Source organism: Saccopteryx leptura, chromosome 4, assembly GCF_036850995.1.
Source record: "Saccopteryx leptura isolate mSacLep1 chromosome 4, mSacLep1_pri_phased_curated, whole genome shotgun sequence".
NCBI lineage: Eukaryota > Metazoa > Chordata > Mammalia > Chiroptera > Emballonuridae > Saccopteryx > Saccopteryx leptura.
In genome coordinates, this window is record NC_089506.1 from 106,638,747 (window position 1) to 106,664,432 (window position 25,686).

Here is a 25,686-nt window from a genome sequence, read left to right on the forward strand (position 1 = left end):
ATAAATCACCCCACCTTTCCCCACTAGAAACCTCCCACTCACTCCTATCTCTTGCCTTCTCCATCTTATCAGTTATGAAATCCTACTATTTCTACTCATGCTGCCTTAATTCAAGCCTTTTCCATCGTTGACCTGCACTCCGACAGGCTTTTGGCATGCCTCCTTCGCATGTGTGCACTACACTGCAACCAAAACCATATTTACAAAGCTAATCAGGTCACGTTCATTGCAAGAAAAGAAAAACCCCACTGAACTCCCACATCTAAAATACTAGAGACTCTCCCATGGCACTCCAGACGCATCATGTACGACCTGAACCTCATCCTAGGAGCCCGCTTTGCCTTGGACCCCCCGTTCTGAGGACAAAACCAACAGTATTTTTACATGGCCTTCCCTTTCCTCTTGCTATTCCCACTCTCCAGAAGTGCCTCTCCCAGGTTTTTTGCTGGTATTCAGCCTCATGGTCCAACTCAAGTGCCACACACTTTATATGAGCCTTCACAACCCTGCCCTGCCTTTCTGTTCTGACATCCATTTATTGTTCATCTCCTTGTCATCTGTGTTTCCAAAGCACCCTATATGGTGGAAAGAGCTCCTATTTTGGAATCAGATGAAGTTATTGGTTTACTCATAAACTGGGGTGAGTATAAATTTGCTCAGCTGGGCAGTATGCATGAGCACTGAGTAAGTTCACTTTGCGGGTCTGGTGAACAAACACAGCCATTACAAATGGAAAGTGAGTTCAGAGTAAACGTGGTACCCTTCCTTCCAGAAACAGGCTGCTGCCTCAGAACAGTCCTAAGAGGCATTCCACGATTTAATGTGTAGGCGAGCATTTCCAGTGATGGCCACTGAACAAAGAGGCCAGTCTTAGGATACAGCTTTAAATTCTTACAGAAAGTTTTACATGTTGGTGTAGTTGGCAAGCACTTTATTTAATCCATTTTTACTATTGTATTATTTTCATTGTTCTCAACATAGAGAGGGAAAAACCAGGGATATGTAGCTGAAGTAATTAGCCTAAGACCCCAGTGCCCACAGGTGATGGAGCCAGAAATCAAACCCAGGTCTGCCTTGTTCAGATCCCACGCCCTTAAGCACTAAAGCACATTGCCTTGCGCTCAGAGGTCCCTGTGACTGGAAGGGAGCATTTTACCTGCAGCTACTTTTTTCCCTTCCTTCAGCTGCTGGGCCACATGTTTGGGGAGCATGGAGTAGAGCAAGGTCTCTGTTTTCTTCTTTTCTGTGGCCAGGTGTTTCGAGAGGACCCGCAGCTCCTCCTTCTTCTTCTCCAGCTGGGTGGACAGCTCGATCTCCGCCAGGCGCTGCTGGTTCAGCAGGATGAGGTCCCTGGTGGTGTCATGGGGCGCGAGGTCGGACAGATGCAGCCGGTGCTCCTCCAGCTCTTGCAGGCTGCGGAGCTTCGGGGAGCACAGGTACGCCATGCACCGCACGGACTCCATCCAGACCATCTGGCCTGCCGTCACGGGAGAAACGTACGAGAAAGCGTGTCACCGGCAGCAGGTGACCTGGCTCACCAGATCAACACCACACAGTGTGCCTTCTTATTCGCTGCACAGTCTCACTCCTTCCCTTTTAGCCAAAATTTGCAAAGGTTATCTATATTCTCTGCCTTCACTTTTTCATCCCCCCCGCCCATGGCCTCCAACCACCTGCTCTGACACAGGTGTGTCTGTCCTTTCCTTACTCAGCCAGTCTGCTGCTTGCTGGTGCCGAGCAGGCCCTCGTCTCTGAAATCTTGTTTCCAGGGATGCCCCTGACATTGCTTTGTCCCTGAGATCTCCCCTACTTCTCCCAATCGTTCCTTTGGGTATTTTTTGTTGTGTACTCCTTCAATGTTGGTGTTCCTCAGGGATCTGTCCTGTAGTCTTGCCTTTTAGCATCCTACAGCTGCCTCCTACACCATGCTGACGGTGAGACTGCATTTCCAGAGGAAACCTGGCTTTCCAGACTCAAAATGCCTATTTCTTTAAAAATAGATATGCTTATTATTTTATTATAAAAGTTATATACGTTCGTTGCAGAAAAGGAAAAAAGCAGAAGAAAATAATAAAAATTACTCATAATTTTACCATATAACTACTGTCAGTATTTTGCAGCATATGTTTGTGTATATATTATGTACATCCAGAAGATAGTAAGTGGTCCTGAGGATGTGGAGAACGTGGGATTCTTGTGCACTCCTAAAGGGAACGGAAAATGGTGCAGCAACTTTGGAAAACAGTATGGCAGTTCCTCAATAAGTGAAGAATAGAATGACCCTAGTCCACTTTGGTTTTAAAGTCTATTTTGTCTGATATAAGTACTGTACTCCAGCTTTCTCTTTGTTCCTATTTGTATGTGTCTTTTGACCTGAAGTGAGTTTTTTGTAGGCAGCATGTGATGGGTCATGGCTTTTAAGCCATTCAGCCACCCTAACTATGTTGTTTTACTGGAGCATTTAATCCATTTATATTAAAGTAATTAACAACAAGCATGTACTTATTGCCATTTTGTTAATTGTTTTTGGTTGTTTTTATGGTTCTCCTCTTTTCTTGATTTCTTGCCCTGTGGGTTTTTTGTTTTTTATTAGAGCTTTTCTTTTTCATTTCCTTTCTTTTTATTCTTTCTAAATCTTTTGTAGGTTTTTGGTTTGTGGTTTCCAGTGAGGTTCATGTGTATCATTATTTACCTATAGAAGACTGTTCTAACTGGCTAGGCATTTAAGTTCAATTATATTCTATAAGAACTACATTTTACTCCCCTTTAATATTTTATGTTATTGTTGTCATAGTTTAGACCTTTTTGTTTTTTGTGTTTCCTAACTAGTTTGAGTTGAATTTTTTTTTTTTAAATTTTTTATTTATTCATTTTAGAGAGGAGAGGGAGAGACACAGAGAGAGAGAGAGAGAGAGAGAGAGGAGAGACAGAGAGAGAGAAGGGGGGAGGAGCTGGAAGCATCAACTCCCATATGTGCCTTGACCAGGCAAGCCCAAGGTTTCGAACAGGCGACCTCAGCATTTCTAGGTCGATGCTTTATCTACTGCGCCACCACAGGTCAGGCGTTTGAGTTGAATTTGATACATTGTTTAACCTTTGTCTTTAACCTTTGTTTGATTTGCTGTATTTATGTTATATAAAATTTACAAAGAAACAAAAACAAATGCAAATATACGCCCTATTGACAGTAGGTCAAATGACCATGTTACTATACAAAAAACAGACATTAAGTTAGTATCAATGTGCATTCCAAAATTTTTGAGAACAGAGAACAGAATTTTATTTCATGTAAAATAAATATATTTTATATATTTTATAAATTAAAATGTATTTATATATTTATTAAATAAATTTATATTTTTTATAAATATATAATATATAAAAATTCTGGAAAACGGTATATATAGATATAGATATAGATATAGATATAGATATAGATATATATTTAGAGTCCATTTATGTCTGAACCTGAAATGGTTAAGGAAATAAAATGAATTTATTACATATCAAGCACAATAGAAATGTCAGAAAAACAACTGTTCTGAATGCCATCCCAGCCCCACTTTTTATCTAAAATTTTTTGAGGAAATTGGAAGGCTCTGCCTCTTTCCTTTCTAAGCAATCCTCCCAACAGCGGAGAGCAAGGGAAAGGAGGGAGCTTCTACCTCTGAGTTTGAGCAGGGGCTGATGTTTCTGTGCTTCAGGCCTCGTTTCCTCCCGGGCCTTCAGGACAAACTGACTGTTGATAAACTTGCAGATGCTGAAAATGTTGAAAGTAACTTGAGGATGGATGATGGAGAAAACCTCATCTAATCGAATCTTCTGGGTTTGGAGTCCTGGGACATACTTCTGGATATTCACTCCAGCTTGCTTGACCCTTAGCTGCGCACAGAGGACAGAGGTGAGACCGAGGAGAGGACGGCAGCCTGCGGCGTAGCCGGCCCCCCCTTGGAGATGGCACTTGGGCCATGCTTTGTGACTCATTCGGGGAAAGGGGTCAGTAAGGCAATAAACACCAGGGAAGTACTAATATTATTTTAAAAATAAAATATGCAGCTAATCTCTGAAAGAGAAAAGGATATCATTGAAGTGCTCAAAAGCACATTTCTGACTAACAAGAAACAGAAGTAAAGCTCTCAATTTGGCTAACAGTGTTTCTTTAGCTCTGTGAGATCTCTCTCTCTCTCTCTTTCTCTGCCTCTTCCGCTCCCTCTGTTTGAAATTAATTGATAAAGAAACTGCAAATTCTGTAGCATTGGCCTGACATCCAGGCCTGGGTGAAGCAGTTTGGGAGGCACTGTTCCTGCTACGTCCAGGGAACACACAGAGGAAGGAGCAGAATGGGTGCCCTCTCTGGGAAATGCCCAATGCCGGCGCCAGCTGTCCAGGGAACACACAGAGGAAGGAGAATGGGTGCCCCCTCTGGGAAATGCCCAGTGCCGGCACCAGCTGTCCAGGGAACACACAGAGGAAGGAGCGGAATGGGTGCCCCCTCTGCGAAATGCCCAATGCCGGCACCAGCTGTCCAAGAATGCTTAATGAACCATGGGGACTTTGAGGCTAGAGAAATCAACCCAACCTTCTGAATGATAGTATTAAATTTTCTTAAAAAGAAGTAAAGTTTTTAAAGTAGATTGGAATTTAAAATACTAAGATTCACAGTACTAATGTCCTCATGGCATCAGGGAAAAGCCAAGGTACCTTGCTTTATAATTTCCTAGTTATTTGTTATGGGATGTTTGATTTCCTTAGTCAGATCAATTCTTTGCAAGCAGAGAGAGATGATCCTCAAATGAGTAAATGTCTTAGAACCTATTACCAGCAATTCACCTGGAAGTGATGATTCAACATATCTATGCATTCAAATAAATATCAGAGAAAACCACAATGGCTGATAGCATTTTAACTAATTTTTTGGACCAATTTCACTTGCCTAAATGACTTTTTTTTTAAATCCAGTGGGGGGGGGGGGAGGCAGAGACAGACTCCCGTGTGCACCCTGACAGGGATCCACCCAGCAAGCCAACTAGGGGGCGATGCTCTGCCCACCTAGGGCATTGCTCCGTTGCTCAGCAACCAAGGTCTTAGTGCCTGAGGCCGAGGCCATGAAGCCACCCTCAGTAGTACCCGGGGCCAACTCACTCAATTGAGCCATGGCTGCAGGAGGGGAGGAGAAGAGAAATAGAAAGAGAAAGAGAGAGAGAGAGAGAGAGAGAAGCAAGGGGGGAGGGGTGGAGAAGCAGATGGGTGCTTCTTCTGTGTGCCCTGATCAGAAATCAAACCTAGGACATCCACACACCAGGCTGACACTCTACCACTACCAGGCATCCCCAAACTACGGCCCGTGGGCCACATGCAGCCCCCTCAGGCCATTTATCCGGCCCCCTGCCGCACTTCCAGAGGGGGCACCTCTTTCATTGGTGGTCAGTGAGAGGAGCACTGTATGTGGCGGCCCTCCAACAGTCTGAGGGACAGTGAACTGGCCCCCTGTGTAAAAAGTTTGGGGACCCCTGCCGGTAAAGCAAACCAGCCAGGGTCTTGCCTAAATGACTTTTAAATGTGTTCATAATCAATTCAATTGACATATATTTTATCTAAGAAAATAGAAAATGACCAAACATTACCTATTAATGGTCATTCTTACAACACTCGAAGAACAGTGGCGTAAGTGGGCACAGACCTCTCCGTACCTTGAAGATGCAGAAGGCGGAGCTCGATGGGATTGACACACCATGGCAGCCATTAGGATGATGAGTGGGCACGTTTAGAATTCCCCTGCCATTGCTACTGACTAAGTTATCTTGTCTTTTGGTACAGTGAATTTTAGTGTCACTTTCCTTTTCTCTAATGGCAAACTTTCTCATGCACTTACTGGTTCAAACCCTTTGGCATTGCTTCCTCCCATATCTACCAAGAAGATCAGGCATTCTGGTTTTGGAGGCTGCCACAATGAAAAGGAAGTCAGTGGTCTTATCAAGCTAAATCCTGGTCACCCAAACCCCAAGGACTCCTCAAATACCAGCCACAAAGACTATACAACAGACTAACCCCAATCCAAGCTACAGAGGAAAGGGCCTCTTACTGATTCATCAAATACGATGTGGAAAGGAAAAGCATTGCAGAATGTCTTAACTTCAATCCAGAGCTGCTCAGGATAAACCGGCACAAAGGCGTTCCGAAGATGCCCTGGATGTAGGAAAACAGAGTCCTGTTCAGAGGCAACTCGTGCCACCAACCTGGAACAGAGCGGGGCTCAGGATCATGTCTTAAATGTTTTCCAGGCAAAGTGCAGTCCCCACCCTTCCGCATGGCCCCCGCAGCATCTCCAGATGGCCATGGCAATTCCTCCTCCAAATTAAAACAAACAGAAAACTTGCTACCGGGTTGAGAAACGCCCACGCCCCCGCCAAGTTTCTGCCTGACGCTGAAGAGTTTCTAGGCCAATTGAGAACGTCTCACCATGAAAACAGAGTCTGCATTGAAAGGGTGACAGCCAGACAATGAGCTCACAGAGCAGGGTATGTGTGCCCGGCCCAGCGTCAGGGACATTTGCCATGGAGCTTTTTAGACTGACAGTTTGGGGTGGCACATTAAAATTTAACCAACAGCCCTATTTGGCAAAGCGTTGAGATTCAAAATGGAGCCTTTTTGATATGAAAATCTCCTAGACAAAGGATGTCAATTGTGTGTCTGAGTCGCTTGCCATGGCTGGAAGGACTTAAAATGCAGCCCTTTGAGCCCTGCAGACCTTCTCCCAGACGCATGTCATCATGATCCATGGGGACATGATGAGGACACTCTAGCTCCCTCTCCCAGTGGGTCCCTTACCCTGACTCAGGCACCAGGTGCTGCTTGTGAGACGAGCCAGCAGCAAGACCACCTCCTTCACTTTTCAGATGGAAGATGAAGGACCTTGAAGGCCATATAACTCTTCAGGGACAGAGCCAGAAATATGCTCTCTTGGCTCTTGATACAGTACCCTTTGCATTACTGGACACCACAGTCACTGTCCATAGACTTCCAGACCAGAAATGCAGGCCAGTCCAGAAGCCTGAGGAGCCGTGAAAAGTCCATTGTTCCTGATACTATGTCAGTACTCATTCTCCTTCTCTTCAGCACAGTCACCAGGGGGCACTGATTCCAGTCCTCCTTCCCGTGGCTTCCCCTGAGATCAGGGGAGACTGGGTCTCCATGTCACCCAGCACAAATGAAAGGGGCAGAGGAAGGCGAGTTAGAGTCTGACATTAAAAACAATGTCAGCCATAGTCAAGTTCTGCAGAGTCAGTGTCATAGTAATGATCCAGGACTTGGCCCATTTGTATGCACCAAGCAGTCACTGCGCTCAGAGAGCCAAGGTAGGAGAATAGCCCGCTCACCTTTTCCAAACAGGACTCTACTTCTCACAACTTCCCAGCGGGATTTCTTCACAGGGCAAACAGAGACACTCAAATATTTCTCCTTCATCCTCAGGAAAGCTGGCTCAAGGAACTGCAGATGTCAGGGAGAGAACGCGTGCTTGGTCATATGACTGGCCATTGGTCGTGGAACTGCAGAGGCACAAGCCCCATTTGCTGTGACTGGGGCACAGGAACAGCAAGGCCTTGCCAGATCAATTCTACAAAGACTTCTTAAGCTCCAAGACTTTTATATATGATAATTAATCTTCATACTGTTTCTCTCTCAAAGGCAGCAAGAACTTTTTCTAAAATCTCAAAAGGGGGCTGGAAAAACAATCACATGCAGCCATGGTTTCTTCCTGTGGCTGAAGACTCTACAGTGAACAGACCTGAGGTGGGCTTTGAATGCAGCAAGATACACTTGGTGTGCTCCAGGAATCACAGACTCAGCTGGATAATTGTACAACCTACATGGACAGAAAAGCTGTGCACCTAACCCGTGTGGTGCCTGAACAGAGATTACAGACACTACGAGTCAACCTGAGGCGCCAACCACAGGTTGATGAGTTGACACCAGACCCCTGACTGGCCCCAGCTGTAGAAATGGGGCACCAGTGACTTGAAAGTTCAATTTTTGTTAGGATGATTACAAAATAAGCCACAAGATGCAAAGTTCAAGCCCTTTATCTTGGTATTTTTACAGGTGAAAAATTCCCAGGCTAAGGTACCCCCAGAAAGCCTTGTAACATATATCCAGCTTATCTTAAACCAGTGGCTGTCAACCAGGAGTGATTTTGTCTCATGTCCCTACCCTGGGGACCTTTAGCAATTCCTGGAAATATTTTTGATTGTCACAGTTAGGGGCAGGGTGCTCCTAGCATCTAGTGGGTAGAGACCAGGGGTACTGCTAAACCTCCTCTAATACACAGGGCAGCCCCTCACAACAAAGAATTATCTGGTCCAGAATGTCAATAGCTGAGATCGAGTAACCCTGCCTTCACTCCACTATTGGAAGGTCCACTTGCCTGTCCCACTGGGAGGCACTGTGCTTTCTGAAAACATCACACCCAGTACCTCTTGGTCTCTTTGGATGTCCTGAGTGTCCCGGAAGCTGTTTGGTTTTGCCATGCTCATCTGTGTGTGAGGCTTCTGCACAATCAGAAACACAACATGCTCCTTCTTCCCTGTCCTCTCCTCTTCCTTATTCATGGCAAGAATAGTCATAGCCACATCAATGTTAAAAAAGTCTTTGGCCACAGCCTCAAGGATACCTGCAGCCAGGTAGGTGAAGAACATCTTTAGTGAGGGGTGGCAGAAGGCAGCTGTGTCACCAAAAAACATAAAATAATCAAGTTATATAACTTCCAATGAATATTTCAGAGTTCACCAAATCTGGGCCCTGCCTCAAGACAGGCAGCCTATGACACAGTAATAAAATTTAAAAACAAAATAACTTTACAGAGATTTAAGTTACATATGGCTGGATACAAAATACATTCCTACCACTCTAATTTCTAGTTCAGCATCTATTCATGTGTTGGTGTATTTCAGGAAGGCATTTAACTTATTAAACAAACAAATACACAAACTCTGGAGATAATGTAGGCAAAATTCATTGTAGGAGCATTAATGATCATGCTTTTTAAGTGTTCCTCGGGAATCTATCCTAGGTCTATAAAAAATGGTAAAAGCATGCTTGAAGATGTTCATCACAGCATTGTTTACAATAGCAACAGTTGTATCAACTAAAATCTCAACAATAGGGAACTAGCTAATTATAATATTGAATATCATTCAGCCATTAAAGATGTGTTTTTGCAGATATGTGAACAGAGAAGGATAATTTTCCTATAATTCTGAATACCAAAAAAAAGTTGATACAAAATAATGTATGCAGAATTAACACAATTATATAAAAGCCAGCATAATTTTAAGTGTTGAAATAAAAGTGAAAATTATTCCTTCTTCTGGCACTTCAAAAACTTATTTTATAGACTCCTACTTTGGGAGTAATGGTCAAGATGGCAAAGAGTCAGACTCTGGAAAAGATGGAGTTTTAATGTCTACCCAAAGGCCATCCTGGAGATTGTCTGGGGAAAGGCATCTTCCCTCCAGAGACCTCATAGCTGCGGGAGTGGTTAGCTGTCCCCATACCTGGTACAATGTGGCACAGACCACTTCTATCAGAATAGTAATGAAGAAGCATTTTCCTGTCTGCTCTTCTCTCCAAACGAAACGATGGTGCATTCATGTCCTAATTAAAATATAAAACAGGATTTTCCCCGTGAACGCAAGTTGTTTAAATTATGCTTTTTAAGGTTTTGTGAAACAAAAGAACTTATCCATTATATCACACAGAGCTGTCTTCCAAATCCCCCTCTAGTCACACAAAAATAAAACCTACCATGGTCTTTGCCTCTGTATGTCTGAAATTTCATATTCTACCTAACCCCTAACCAACTCTATATAGCAAGTGTGATCCCTAGTTTAAAGAGGAGGAAAGTAACAGGGCAGCTAAGGCTACATTAATGGAATAACATTTCGACCCTCCAATGAGACTTTCCACCATGTCATGCTGCTCCTCCCCACACTCCAACAGGTGCCATGCTTGGTTTGCGACCAAGTGAGCACAGCTATCTTCATTCTCAGAAAGATCGGAGGCTCAGAGGAATTTGCAAGTGGAGAAGGGTCCATTTCTTGTTCTGGAAGAATAATGTCCTGTATGCTGAAAAGTTGCACATTTGGAAAATCAAGGACACACGAACAGAGATCATCTCTCTCCAGGAATGAATGTTGCCATCCAAGAATGCATGATGTTACATGGGACATATGTCAAGAGATGAGGACAAAAACTCTGTCTGGGGCAGGGCATTCTGAGAGAAGCAGTTTCTCCCCTGCTTGATCGGTAGGCAGCTCAGCACCCTGGCTCACAGCCGTCACTCTGAGTGAGGGACAGATTAAGGAAGTGGGTTCTTTCTGAGCCCTTTGCTCAGTCCTGTGGTGAGGTGTGGCGAGGGTGAGGGCGGGGGTGGGGGTAGGTGTGTGTTGGGAGGGTTGCTAGTTAAAATGAGAGGGGTTTTTTTTTCAAACATTTATTTTATCTTTCCAAAAGAATATACTGTATATGGAAAAGGTATATGTTTGTATGTATGTTATATTTATATCTTAAACCTAAAGATTTGAAGTAGCACATAGAAAATCCTATGATAAAACAGGAAATTAAAAATTATTTTAAAAGTTTTATCCAAAAAATATAGTGGGAAAAAAATAAGAGAGTACAGAAGGGCTAAACTAAAAATCAACACACTGCTGGCACCGTCTATGCCCTCACTTCTCGCTGGCAGCCTCTCCTCCCCACTGCCGGCACCGTCTATGCCCTCGCTTCTCACTCACAGCCTCCGCCTTCCCACTGCCGGCACCGTCTATGCCCTCGCTTCTCACTCACAGCCTCCCCTCCCCACTGCCGGCACCGTCTATGCCCTCGCTTCTCACTCACAGCCTCCCCTCCCCACTGCCGGCACCGTCTATGCCCTCGCTTCTCTCTCGCAGCCTCTTCTTCCCACTGCCGGCACCGTCGATGCCCTCACTTCTCGCTCACAGCCTCCCCCCCACTGCCGGCACCGTCGATGCCCTCGCTTCTCGCTCACAGCCTCTTCTTCCCACTGCCGGCACCGTCGATGCCCTCGCTTCTCGCTGACAGCCTCCCCTTCCCACTGCCGGCACCATCGATGCCCTCGCTTCCCGCTGACAGCCTCCCCTTCCCACTGCCGCACCGTCTATGCCCTCGCTTCTCTCTCGCAGCCTCTTCTTCCCACTGCCGGCACCGTCGATGCCCTCACTTCTCGCTCACAGCCTCCCCCCCACTGCCGGCACCGTCGATGCCCTCGCTTCTCGCTCACAGCCTCCCCTTCCCACTGCCGGCACCGTCGATGCCCTCGCTTCTCGCTCGCAACCTCCTCTTCCCACTGCCGGCACCGTCAATGCCCTCGCTTCTCACTCGCAACCTCCCCTTCCCACTGCCGGCACCAGCGATGCCCTCACTTCTCGCTCGCAGCCTCCGCCTTCCCACTGCCGGCACCGTCGATGCCCTCACTTCTCGCTCACAGCCTCGGCTTTCCCAGAGACACACTCAGTTTGTGCTTTCAATTCTCCTGACCCCTCGCTCCAACTCTCCAGATAATAGAATTACACTTTTATTTCTTGATTAAAATAGGGCTTTATAAAAGTGGAGAATCAGAGCAAAGGGAAAATAGTGAGAATTAGAGCAAAGGGAAAATAATGAGCTACAGGCACACCTGGGCTGGGGTCCTCACTCAGCCACCGCAGCCTGAGCGATTCAGTACAGTTTCTTGACCTTGCTGGACCTCAGTTTCCTCAGCTGTGTAGTGGGAAAAGTAAGAGTACTTAACCTTAGGGGTTAAGAGGATAATTCAATGTTTATATATTACTTAGCCCAATCCCAGCCTCATAATCAGCCCTCAGTGAAAGTTACCTTAAAAAAAAAAACAGATTAAAGGCACAGTTGTAACTGTGTGCAGAAATGCACACCTTAAGGGATTACCAAATCATTAGAGACAGACGTAAAAAAGTTAGCATTTTCTTATTTTATTTTTGCCAAAAGAGACTATTTATAATGTTTTGCCCAGTATAAAGCAGCACGGTGTAGCCATCAGTTATCAGTCTGTATTTTATTTCAACTTGCATATGACAACATTTACGTGTCTTTTTTTATTTTATGCAGAATATCTTCACTTAGTCCTACAGAAGTTTCGTTCTATTGCTTCTCTAGCATTGGTTTTGGCATATGAAGAAATAACCACCAGAAGAAGGATAGCAGGAAGGGTTCAGAAACAATGGACTTGGTACTTTAGAACCTCAATTCCTTTCCCTCTTATCAGAACGACAGTCACATGCTGAGAGCAGTATCTGGAACATAAAAGATATGCCATAATGGTTTTGATTTAATGAATGAATAGAAGACTATTAATATCTTCTCTAGAACTGCGACTTAAAATATTAGCCAAATTTTCAGATGAACAATGTGATATAAAAAAAAATCTGTCTAATGCCTAAGATAGTGCTTGGCACACAGTAGGTGGTGAATATATATTTGTTAAATAAATATGTGAAAACATTGATGCCCAGAGAGGAAAAATGCCTTGTCTGGGACCACCAGCCAGTACGTGGCAGCATCTGACCCCGAGCCAGGGCTCTTTCCACTGTCCCTACTCTTGAGTCATTCATACGATAACAACAGGAAAGACCCAACTGCTCATCCTGCTAGAAGTCATTAGGTTCCCAAGCCTTTTATTCCCTCCCTGAAAATTAGAGGAAATAAGATGAGACGTTTTAGCACACATAATCCCACATTATCCTCATGAAAATCCTTCGAAGGTGGTTATCAGCATTAGATACAAAAATGGTGAAGAAAAAGCTTAGCAAACTATAAAGGGCCTGAAACATAAATATAAACTATTTAATACAAAATAAGAAACCATTATTATGGTATGTGTAAATGCTGCTTTGTCTTCTCACTGAAGCATTTTTTTACTAAGCATTTAAATTTCCAATGATCTCTACAAACAAGAAAACCAAGGAGTGAACTTCTCAGCAGGGAAATGAGTGCTACCACCTCAGGCAGTCACCCCGGAGGTTGTCAGAGTTGGATGGTGTCTGACTCTGGATCTTGGCCTTGTCAAGCCTTTGCTTCTGAAACATGAATAAATGACTCTGGCTACAGGAGCTGTTAATCAGCTCCATCCAGGCCAGGAAACCTGAGGAGAGATTTTACAAATCCCCTGAAACATGATTGTGTCCCAGCCTTTGTTCCCATTGCAGTTGATCTTCTAGATTTATTTCCAAATCCACACCAGCCCCATCAAAACAGGCCATCTTCCATCACAAAGCTGACCTCTCCAGCTAGCCCTTCTTTGACTGTTCGACTTTATCCAAGTGGTCAGCAGGTATTGATTTTCCATTCCTTCCCCCCAGAAAACTTCTCAGTCTACTGACACTAGGTACCAAGCATTCTGCAGGCCCCCTGCAACTGCCCCCTTTTTGAGGAGGCAGGAAGATGGCACTGAATAGCCCCAAATGATTAGAGACATTTGCTTCCTCTCAGGACCACCAAGACCAGTCTCAGATCACCTTACCCGGTAAGAAAGTGCAAGGTAGCTGTGCAGGGCATCTAGGTTCTCTATGAACTCTGTGAGATTTCCTCCCAGTGTCCGCAACATCCTGTCATAGCCAGACTTCTTGCAGAACTTAAAGAAGTATTCTCCGAAGAGTTTCAGAATGGCTTCCACGGAGACACCTAAGGAATCCAAAGCAAACCCTCAAAATAAAAGCACCTGCAAGTGTTTGTTCTCATTTATTTCCAAAGAGTTCAACTCCTTACTGTGTGATACATTAATGTCCTCCTCCTACGACTTTACTTTCCTCACCAGTAAAGTGCTCGTTAGAACACTGAGAAGCTCCATGCAGTCCTGACACCTGGTAGGTGCTCATTAAACATAAGTCCCCTCAAACTCTACTTCGATCTTTTCCATGGCCCCTGAGGCATAAACTTTCCTACGGTCTGGAGTGGACGCAGAGCTGCACATCCCCACAATGGCTGGGTCTGGGATGAGATTCACACCCGCGGGGCAGTGCACGGCTCTGCAACCTCTCCCACCACTTCTAGACATCATCCCAGGAGCACAAGGATGATTCAGCATATGTTAAATGATTAACATAATACACCACATCAATAAAACAAAACAAAAATTATATGAGCCTATCAATAGATGCAGAGAAGGCATTCAATAAGATACAACATCCTTTAATGTTTAAAACACTCAATAAAATGTATATAGAAGAAAAATACCTCAACATTATGAAAGCCATTAACAAAAAACCATCAGCTAACATTGTACTAAATGGTAAAAAACTAAAAGCTTTTCCTCTAAAATCAAGAACAAGATAAGGCTGCCATCCTTCCACTCCTATTCAACATAGGGCTGGAAGTTCTAGCCAGAGCAACCAATCAGACAAGAGAAAGAAATAAAAGTCATTCATATAGGAAACGAAGAAATAAAGGTTTCATTTTTGCAGATGATATGACCCTGTATATAGAAAACCCCAAAGACTCCACAGAAAGACTATTAGAAACAATAAACCAATACAATAAGGTTGCAGGATACAGAATTAATATACAGAAGTCTATTGCTATATACATCAACAACGAAACTTTGGAAAATGAACTAAAAAATAATCTCTTTTACAGTTGCAAAAAATTAAAATAAAATGCTTAGGAATAAACATAACAAACAATGTAAAGGACCTATATACTGAAAACTACAAAGCATTATTAAAGGAAATAAAAAAAGACACAATGAGACAGAAAAATATCCCATGTTCTTGGATAAGAAGAATAAATATAGTTAAAATGGCCATATTACTCAAAGCAATATACAAATTTAATGCAATTCTCATCAAAATTCCAATGTCATTTTTTTAAAGAAATTGAACAAAAAATCACCAGGTTCATATGGAACCATAAAATATCCTGAATAACCAAAGTAATCCTGAGGAGAAAAAGAAACAAAGCCAGAGGCATTTCAATACCTGAATTCAAATTATATTACAGAGCCATGATAATCAAAACAGCATGGTATTGGCAGAAAAATAGAGCAACAGACCAATGGAACAGAATCGAGAGCCCAGAAATAAAACCACATATATATGGGCAAATCATCTTTGACAAAGGAGCCAAAAACACACAATGGAGAAAAGAAAGCCTCTTCAATAATTGGTGCTGGGAAAATCGGAAAGCCACATGTGAAACAATGAAACTCAACTACAGTTTGTCTCCTTGCACAAAAGTTAATTCAAAATGGATCAAAGACTTAAATATAAGATCTGAAACAATAAATTACATAGAAGAAGACATAGGTACTAAACTCATGGACTTTGGTTGAAGAGAATATTTTATGTATTTGACCCCAAAGGCAAGGGAAGTAAAGGAAAAAATAAATGAATGGGACTACATCAAACTAAAAAGCTTCTTCTGCACATCAAAAGAAACTAACAACAAAACAGAAAGCAAACTAAACAGGAGATATTTGCAAACAACAGCTCAGATAAGGGGTTAATATCCAAAATATATAAAGAACTCACAAAACTCAGCAGCAAACAAGCAAATAATCCAATAAAAAAAATGGAGACACTTCTCCTAAGAAAAAATTTAAATGGCCAACAGATATATGAAAAGATGCTCATCTTCACTAGCTATTAGAGAAACGCAAATCAAAACTACAGTGAGATACCACCTCACACCTATTAGATTAGCTATTATCAACAAGACAGGTAATAACAAGTGTTGGAGAGGCTGTGGGAAAAAAGGAACCCTCATTCACTTTTGGTGGAAATGTAAATTAGTGCCATTATGGAAGAAAGTATGGTGGTTCCTCAGAAAATTAAGAATAGAACTACCATATGACCCAGCAATCCCTCTACTGGGTATATACCCCCAAAACTCAAAAACTATGGTACATAAAGACACATGCAGCCTCATGTTTATCGCAGCATTGTTCACAGTGGCCAAGACATGGAAACAACCAAAATGTCCTTCAATAGAGGACTGGATAAAGAAGATGTGGTACATATACACTATGGAATACTACTCAGCCATAAGAAACAATGACATCGGATCATTTACAATAACATGGACAGACCTACAAGGCATCCATGAGAATGAGATAGAAAGGTGAGAAACATTGCTGGCTGGGTTGGGGGACTGGCATTGCTCTGAGCTTAGCTCTTTGAACAGTCCTGGTTTAGGTTATTGCACTAATGACTCATATACTTTGAGAAAATAAATAAGATCAGTAAGAACAGGAAATACCCTAAGAGGGAATACAAACAGAAACAGATGAACAGAACAATATTTCTACAGAAGAGCTCTGAATTAACCTAATTAACCAGGGAAAAAATTAACCCAGTAACATTTGAACATAGTATTTTGGTAACCAAAGGCAAAAAAAACTTTAAATAAATATTTAACTATAGTCAGCAGACTTCCTTTTCACATGGTATGGGCTAGCAATTTGAAATGATTTTCTGAATATTCAAGTATTAAGCATCTAAGTAACTGCATTGTGGATGATGAGAGCCTGGCTTCTCATTTCGTGAGAATATAGTTATGGAAAGGAGAGAACAGATTGAAATCTGTGGTGTAGATGAGAAAACCTACCTTAGCAAGACCACAAACAAATCTGATTTTAGATAGATAAATGGATAGCTAGCTAGCTAGATAGATAAGGAAAGAGAAAGAGAGAGAGAAAGAAAGAGAAAGAAAGAAGGAAGGAAGGAAGGAAGGAAGGAAGGAAGGAAGGAAGGAAGGAAGGAAGGAAGGAAGGAAGGAAGGAAGGAAGGAAGGAAGGAAGGAGGGAGGGAAGGAGAAAGAAAAGTGTGAGTGTGTGTGTGTGTGGGGGGGGTCAGAATTCCTTGGAGAAATGTCAAATTTCAGGGCTGGGGCAGGAAAAGAATAAGTGTATAACATCTTGTCGTTCCAGAGAGTAAAAGCAATGAGCAAAGTATCATGGTAGGACTCAAGGGTCAGCTGACAGGGGCTCCCACTAGCTAAATCTTGGAGAATTTGAGAATCAAAATAAATAATGAAAGTAAAGGATTTCAACCTATTTTTAAAATAAGAACCAAGAGTTCACATTAATATAAATAAATGAGGAAGAGGGAGAAATTCTTCCTTATAGTAGAAATCCAACTAGCAAGTGTAAAAACAATGATAATACTTACAAAATCACCATTTGACCATCATCAGAATTACTGATTCCAACAAGAATCCTCAATGAGTACTAAAACTAGGGAAGGAGGAGCCTGAGAAGCAACAAGCTATTTACATAGTCTGAAAGCATCTTTTCACAAGATACTAATTACAAAGGGGGAAAGAGTAACTTCATGGTGGAGAACCCTGGTCACCTACACCCTAACCAAGCCATCAAAGTTAACACCAGTGATGGGACAAACTGACATAACGTGCCTCCTGATATGATTAAATGAAAGGGACAAAACATCATTTCTGTGGTCCTTCTGCCAAAAGAGGCTAGCCTGGATTGAGTCAGAAGGGAATACCATATAATCCTGAATTGAGGGCATGCTACAAAATGGCTGATCAGAACTTTCCAAAGATTTTTGGAAACACAAAGGAAGACTCAGAGACTGTTCCAGACTGAAGAAACATGGCAACTGACACGATCCAGGGTTTTCTTCTGCTCTAAAGAACATCATCAGGACAATTAGAAAAGTCTCAGCTGTATCAGTGTTTATTTCCCAAGCTGGATAGTTGCAGTGTAGCCATGTAAGAGAATTTGTAGGCATAAAGAGACATTGTGTCTGTGTCATACTACCAATTCAAAGAAAATACATTATTGGTACAAATCAAGATAGGACAGAGCCAATTGCGGAATATAGGTGAAGAGGATATGGAAATTCTTTGTACTGTTCTTGCAAACCTTCTGTGAGCTTGAAATTCTGTCAAAGTAAAAAAGTTTTTGCTGTTTGTCCTGAAAAGACCTTAAGAAATCTATAATAAGACCACAAAGACCACAGTTAGCCATCACCAGCGGAGATGTAGCTGGTGGCGACGGGCCTCTGTAACGTTATGATTTTGGGTAGGTGTAATCAGGGTGTTATGATTATGTTTTAGAATGTCTTTATGTTGTTAGAGACTCAAGCTGAAATATTTATGAGTAAAATTAGGGGAAACCTGAGATTTGCTTTAAGACACTCTAGCAAAAACAAAACTAGAAAAAGGGTGGAGGGATCAGAGATGAAACAAGATTGGCAAAACATTAATTTTGGGATGAAGGCTACAAGGGCTTCAATACACAGTTCTCTCTACATTTGCGGACATGTTCAACATTCTATGAAAAAGTGTTCTTTGTTTGTTTGTTTGTTTGTTTTGTTTAAATAGGAGACTTTGTTGGTGGCAGGAAAATAATTGCTACTAAGTACCTGCCCTTGGCTTCCCAGGAAAGGCATGGAGACTTCTAAGAAGCTTTTCATTAGAATGATGTATAAATTCAAGTGTTCTGTCTTCACAGGCTTGTTTCTTCCTTGTCACCAGGAAATATTTACTTCTTGCTGGGTGACCGCTGAAGGGCCTAGGAGCAGCAGGGGCGGCTGTCCAGGACAAGAAGGAGAGGCCTGCTAAACTCCGAGTGAGGGCAGGCAGGGTGCCACAGCGCCACCGCGGCCTTCCACGGCCTCCTGGGCAAAGGCTCTGCTTGGGCTGGAGCTCCCGAGCCCCTGCCCACCTCCCATCGCCCAGAGACAGGCAGCAAGGCCATTCCTCATGGCTACACGCCTCAGCCACCCAGAAACGCTCGCAGTCCTCCACAGGACAGGGAAGTGCGTGCCGGGCACTTTAGAAAGTTTTTCATTGAAACTGGGGAATTTTTTTCTAAATCTTTAGTATCCAAAGAAATAAGGTTTAGATATCTGGAGAAAGCCATTCATCTAGAGTACTCTCTTTATCAAATGGTGTTACTTAAGCCGGGTATGAGGTAATAGAGAAGTCATTTACGAGGAAAGAGCGAGAGAAGTTTAAGAAAAGGAGAGGAACAGAAACCTTGTTGATACTAGAAGTTGCAAGGAGGAGACAGACTGAATCGGGAAGGTGGGTTCAGTAAGGTCACTGGGCGTAGAGAGAAGCTTGGCGGGAGTGAGTCTCACTTAAGCCTGTAGATGAGCAGTCAGCTTCCCTGGAAACTCTGGAACAGAGAAGTCAGTCAGCCCGACCGAGGACGAGAGAGCACAGAAACAGGAGTCTACTGGGGGGGGGGGGCGTTGAGAAGGGGACAGGAAGAAGGGTCTGCTTTATTGAATACCCACTGTGTGTTAGGCACTTTGCTCACATTGTTGGATTTAATCTTTACAATCATCTCTGAGGTGGGTGCTGTTGTGATTACCAATGGGGAACTTGCCCTGTGTGACATTATTAGGAGACCGTATAGCTGGGGGGCTCATGCAAATCTATCTGATTCCAAAGCCATTGCTAGAGACCTCATGTCCCCCGCCCCACCTCGTCAACTGCCCCTCCAGTCTGCAGGCTTCAGCACCAGGCTGCAAATCAGCACAGCGGAGGTCCAGTCTCCATTTTCAGTGGGTCACATGGCCGGGGTTACTTGTCTCACCTCAGAGAGTCATAGAAAAGAGTATATATTCTAATGCCTGATTTCAGGACTTTGTAAGTTTTAAGTTGTTCCTCTTATTTTTAAAGAGGTAGGTGCAGAGATGCTTGTTGGCATTTGCTGATAGCTAACTGTTGAAATGCGTTTTACTGCTGGTTTCTTAGCAAGCAAAGTCGAGAGTGACACAGCTGTGCCAAATGGCTGTTGTGTGTGTTGTCACATCAGATCACTAATAACCCACTTACACACTAAGTAGCCACTTATTCATATACAGAACAATTCGTTACGCAATGCTCAGCCTGCCATCTGGTCCCAGCGGAGTGATGCTAATAAGAAAGCCCAGGACTGTGTGGCGGCAGAGTGGGTGGGAAACGCACAACCCGGGCTGACAGGAAGGAAAGGCCATTAGGGAGCCCACTGAGAAGGCGAAGCCCGGGCGCTAACTTAGCATGCTCTCCTCTTTGTCTAAGAGAGAAACGAGTCTCAACTGATCAGCAGATTTTCTTAAGACAGTGAAATATACTTAATGTCCTTCCTTCAAACTTCCCTCTGGCAGGGGCTGCTCTCTCTGACTCCTGGGATATAGATAGATAGATGATAGATAGATAGATAGATAGATAGATAGATAGATAGATAGATAGATAGATGATAGATAGATAGAAGATACAGAAAGAGACAGAGTCCGAGACTGAGACAGAGAAACACAGAGACCACGTGGCCTATGTTGAAGCAGCATCCTGATTCCAAGACTCACGCATGTCTTTACCTAATTTTTGCATCCCAGCATTTAATTTGAAAAAAAATGCACTCACCATACTATGTACCCTTTCAGGCACAGGCAACACCTGTTACTGAGATAAACAAGAAGAAAATATTCTTCTGATTTTCAAAGCTAGACAGGAAGAAATCACAGTGATATACTTTGGCTCTTGGTAAACAGGTGATGTGGGTCAACCCCTTACCTCAGACTATAAACCTGTTCCTGCCTCTGACTATGTCAGCTGGTTTGAGAGAGTGAATGCAGTCGGGCAGGTGTGTGATGGCATCTCTCTGCCAAAGACACCGCCGTACCACACAGCGTCACACCCACACAGTTACAAAAGTGGCCTGGTATGAAATACTTCCTAGAGTTTATGTACGGTTCTGCTCGGGCTACCATCACAGAACTGTAGGCTGGCTTACGAAGAGAAATTTATTTTCTCACAATTCTGGAGGCTGGAAGTCTAAGATTAAGGTGTAACATGGTCAGGTTCCAGTGAGAGCTCTCTCCCTGGCTTCTCACTGTGTCCTCACATGACTGGGGGATGAAGAGGGTGTGTGAGCAAGCTAGCGCTCTGATCCTGATCACCACACTAAACCTGATTATAACCCAAAGGCCCATTTCCAATACCATCATATTGGGGGGTTGGGTTTTCAACACATGATTTTTTTCTCCAGGGTGAAGGGGTGGGTGAAGGAGACCTAACTTAGTCAATAATAGTTCTCAATTAAATGAGATTTTCAAAATCTTCAAAAAGATCTGTGTGTTATAGATCTAATCTTTAGAGCATGAGATGACAAAATACTTTCAGTAGAGGGCAGATAATAAATATTTCCAATTTTGCAGTCATATGGTCTCTGTCATGACTATTCAACTCTGCCATTGTAGTGTAAAAGCAGCCACAGACAAAATGTGTAGCTTTGTTCCAATAAAACTTTATTTACAAAAACAGACAAGGGGCCAGATTTGGCCCATAGGCTGTACATAGTTTGCTGACTACTGCTCAGAGAGCTCAGAACATTATGTTATAGTGCAGTCATTTAAGGTGAACAGCAAAACTTGTCCCTACTTTTGAGGACAACAGCCCCTGCCTCCCCTTCAGATCCACCATTCAGTTCACACCTGCTGAGCACCTCTGTGACCTGAATGTTGCTACATCTGTTATCTGATTTAATTCATTCCTTTCCGTGACCCTTTGAGGTAAATATTACTCCCTTTTGAAAGGAATATCAGCTCTCAGTGAAATTCCAAGGTCACATAGCTGGCAACAGAGCAGAATTCAACCCCTCAAGCTCGTTCTAGTCGAATAGCAATACAATGCCCTCCAGCAGAGCTGAGACAGACTAAGATGGGGTGAGGTAGCCACATAGCCTACTGCTGCGGGGGATTCTTGGAAATAAAATTAAGAAATGACTGAAGGCAGGCTTCTTTCCACCACCCAGTCCAAGCTTTCGTGCTCTTTTATTTTCTAAACTATAGAAACACTAGCTTTCTGGGTCAAGTCTCAATAGTCAGCTCTCAGTACAGAATTCGCACCTGAGGATTTTTCTTTCTGTGGAAGGAAGATAACCCAATAGTGAGAAGAAAGGAGGCAATTATAGGGGGTCCTCGGGTTACGACACAATTTCGTTCTTACAACAGTGATGTAACCCGAATTTTGGTGTAAGTCGAAACACACCCTACCCTAACACAAACGGAACACTTGTACTTTTAACAGTCCAAAATGGCATAGGTAAGCGTACTAGGGGACGCCAAATCCCTCACTCATGCGCCGCCTTACTGTGCATTCTTCTGCTGGATGCAACAAAACTAGCTCACTAACATAGTCCATAAGTACAATGCTAAAAGCCAAAACAGTCATGTCTCAATTTTTTAAAGTTTTTATGAGATTGAGTGTCGTAAACTCGAAACATCGTATGTCAAGACTGTTGGAACCCAAAGAACCCCCTGTGCAGAGACATTCAGGCACACCGAGGGCCGGCAGCCCCACTAGAGGGCATCCCCGTGGAGCGCCACGGCGGGGCTGCGTCCAGGCCTCGGACATGTGGGGGAGTGCAAATTAGAGTGGCTGAGGGCTCAAGTGTCCACCTATTCGATCTTATAAAGCATATTTAACATCATAATAATGTATTTTAAAGGTTTTAAAAAGCAATGGTTAAGAAAATAAACCACAAGATCTCTGGCAGGTAGTGTTAAAGTGATGTTTCGAGCAGAGAGGCCGCTGCTTAGGAGCTGAGCTGAGTCTCGAAGTGGGGGCAGCACTGGCTGTAGAGAGCTAACCCCTGAGGTCTGGTTCCTGCATGAAAGTCTTTCTCCTGTAACTGCCTCAGGAAGAGCCCCCGAGGACAGCAGGCAGCTCTGCGGGGCCCTCGGAGACACAAAAATAGCAGCTGGAATCCACAGCCCCAGCTGTCAGAGGCGGATTAAGGTTGGTTGAGGCCCCAGGTGCAGAAGAAAATATTGGGCCCCTTAAAAAAAGAAAGAGAGACAGAGAAAATAAAAATACATGTAACTATATTTTTAAATAAATAAAAAATATTATGTACTATTAACATTAAAATTGCACATATGAAACCAAACTTGGCATCATTAGAAAAAAATGTAAAGTTGGGGGGGCTTGCAGAGCCCTTCAGAAGTCGGGGCCCAGGGTGCGCGCCCCGTGCACCCGCCTTGCCCGCTGCCCAACCCTCTCCGGGCTGCACAGCCCCAGCATGAGAGCTGTGCATTCCCAGCCTCACCCGAGCTCCAAACAGGTCTCCCCTAGGGCCTCAGGTGCCAGGGGAGGGTGCTGATAAGTGCCTGCCTGCAAGGACCCCTAAATGCCGTCTGCCATGACCCAAAGCCACACTGCCTATGAGGAATGGGCAAAGGAACGTCAACTGGGGTTGAAAGAGGCATGTTATCAATGAGCCTGGAAGTGGTGAGACAGAAAGATAAAGGGCAGGAGGGTGGACAGGCTGAGTAGTGTCTTCCCCAAATCCAAGTCCACCTGGAACCTCCAAATGTCACCTTATTTGGAACTGGGGTCTTGGCAGTTCTAAGTAGTTAAATGAAGATAGATCACAGTGGATTACGGTGAGCCCTAAATCCAACGATGTGTCCTTCCCAGAAAGCTGCGTGCAGACACACAGAGAAGAGGGTTACGGGAAGGTGGAGGCAGTGCGTGCAGACACACAGAGAGGAGGGTTACGGGAAGGTGGAGGCAGTGCGTGCAGACACACAGAGAAGAGGGTTACGGGAAGGTGGAGGCAGTGCGTGCAGACACACAGAGAAGAGGGTTACGGGAAGGTGGAGGCAGGGGTGGCAGTGGCACTGCTATAACCTAGGATTGCCAGCGGCCACCAGAAGCCAGGAGAGTCAGGGGACAGAGAGTCGTCTCCCTCAGGCCTCCAGAAGGAATTAACCCTGCTGCCACCTTGATGTGGTGTCCACAACTGTGAGAAAGCACATGTCTGCTGTTTAAACCACCCCGTCTGGGGTCCTTTGTTGTGGCAGCCCTAGGAAACTAAGACAGAGGGAAGGAAGGAAGGAAAGTTTTTAAGAGCTTATTATATCAGATACCACCTCTGATATATTCACATGCATTATCTCATTTAATCCTCAGAAAAACTCTGAAGGGTAAACATTATTCTTATTATTCTCATTTGACCAATGAAAAACTTTTACTGAGTAAATAACTTGTTCTGGGTCATCAAACTAGAAGGAGGCAGAGCTACATTCTCTCTTTGTCCTGTTCCTCTTCCCTCAGAGCCCAGGAAGGGAGCAAGTTAAAAGAATAAGTCATCTTTTGCTAATACATCCATGGGAGAAATCATCCTGGTATTATATGTGCATTGTAAGGAGGACATGGTCCCCCAATTATGACCCTGTCAATGGCACTGTAATGTCCGGGCAGATGAGATGTTTCCCTGCCTGAGCAGATGGGGAGAAAGGCCCTCAGCTCCTTAGAAAGCTCACCGTGTCCATTTACAAACAAACATGAATGTGGTTGGAATAACAAGATTCTCAATGCTGCCCCTCCTGATACCCAGAGATAATTACGGCTATCCACTGCAAAGGTATTTCAGTACCTGTCAAAGCCAACACCGAGGCCGGACACGCTGGTGGTGGTATAGATGGTGAAACTCAGTGACACTCATCCTTTTTGTCTGTAAGAAGCCTCAGGCTGCTCAAATGGAAAAGGTAACATATGAGCCCTCTAACGGGTTAAATAGTGTCCCTCAAAAATTCACGACCACCCAGAACCTATGAATGTGGCCTTATTTGGTAACTTGGGCTTTGTAGGTCTAATTATGTTAAAATGAGATCATACTTGATTAGGATGGGCCCTAAATCCAATACAACTAGAGTCATTACAAGAAGAAGGACATTTAGATATACAAACATAAATACCCAGGGAGAAGATGCCATGAAAGATGGAAGCAGAGATTGGAGTTGTGCTGCCCAAGGAACACCTGAGACACCAGAGCCTGGAGGAGGAAAGGTTCTAGAGCCTTCCCAGGAGCCTGGCCCTGCCAAGCCCTCAGCTGTGGACCTCTGGTCCCCTGAACTATGAAAGGATACATTTCTGTTGTTTTAAGCCATCCAGTCTGTGGTAGTATATTGATTGTAATTCAGTCGATCCTCATTACTTCCAGATTCTGTATTTGTAAATTTACATACTTGCTAAAATGTATTTGTAAGTCCAAAATCAATACTCACAGAGATTTCAAATCCATTCACGGACATGTACAAAGCAGAGAAATATCTGAGTTGCCCAATGCACATATTTAGCTAAGGTCAAACAAGGCAATACATTGTGTTCTTGTTTCAGTTCTTATACCATAGACAAGTGACCTTTTTGCAGTCTATTTAGTGCTATGTTTCTACATTCTTATACATTTAGTTTGTGATTCTCCTGTTTCAAATGCCCCCCAAGCATAGTGCTGAAGTATAAAGTCCCACATTCTTCAGTATAAAAAGGTTTCTTTGAAAGTCTTTCAAAGAAAATAGGTGCATTTGATAAACTTCATTCAGGCATGAGTTATAGTGCTGTTGGCAGGGAGCCCAATATTAAGGAATAATAATATATATTAAACAAAAGGGTCTTTAAACAGAAACACACACAAAACATGATTAGATATCTATCAATTGATGAAAAGGTGTGACCACGTGACTGTAGGTTCCCAGGAACCTAGCTCTACATTTCCCCCAAGAGCAATGGCTCCGTATTTGCTAATTCAGTATTCCAAATTTAAGGACCGGAACTCCTCCAAATAATGAGAACTGACTGTACTTCTTTACAACAACCCCAGGAAACCAACACAAGCCCTTTTCACACTCACCCAGAACCTTGCAG

The 25,686-nt window shown here is 43.5% G+C and overlaps 1 protein-coding gene across 1 annotated transcript in view; it reads right to left on the reverse strand.

Moving 5' to 3' along the window:
* The window catches only part of LOC136404213 (guanylate cyclase soluble subunit beta-2-like), a 59,713-nt gene that overhangs the window by 15,535 nt on the left and 18,492 nt on the right, over positions 1-25,686 (reverse strand). The window contains exons 3-10 of the mRNA XM_066383615.1: positions 25,673-25,686; positions 13,550-13,710; positions 9,552-9,651; positions 8,472-8,668; positions 7,377-7,488; positions 6,083-6,186; positions 3,666-3,882; positions 1,157-1,477 (exon numbers count right to left, since the gene is read on the reverse strand). The exon at positions 25,673-25,686 is cut by the window's right edge and continues 81 nt beyond it. Of these exons, the coding sequence (XP_066239712.1) occupies positions 1,157-1,477; positions 3,666-3,882; positions 6,083-6,186; positions 7,377-7,488; positions 8,472-8,668; positions 9,552-9,651; positions 13,550-13,710; positions 25,673-25,686 (1,226 nt within the window). The remainder of the gene's footprint in view (positions 1-1,156; positions 1,478-3,665; positions 3,883-6,082; positions 6,187-7,376; positions 7,489-8,471; positions 8,669-9,551; positions 9,652-13,549; positions 13,711-25,672) is intronic.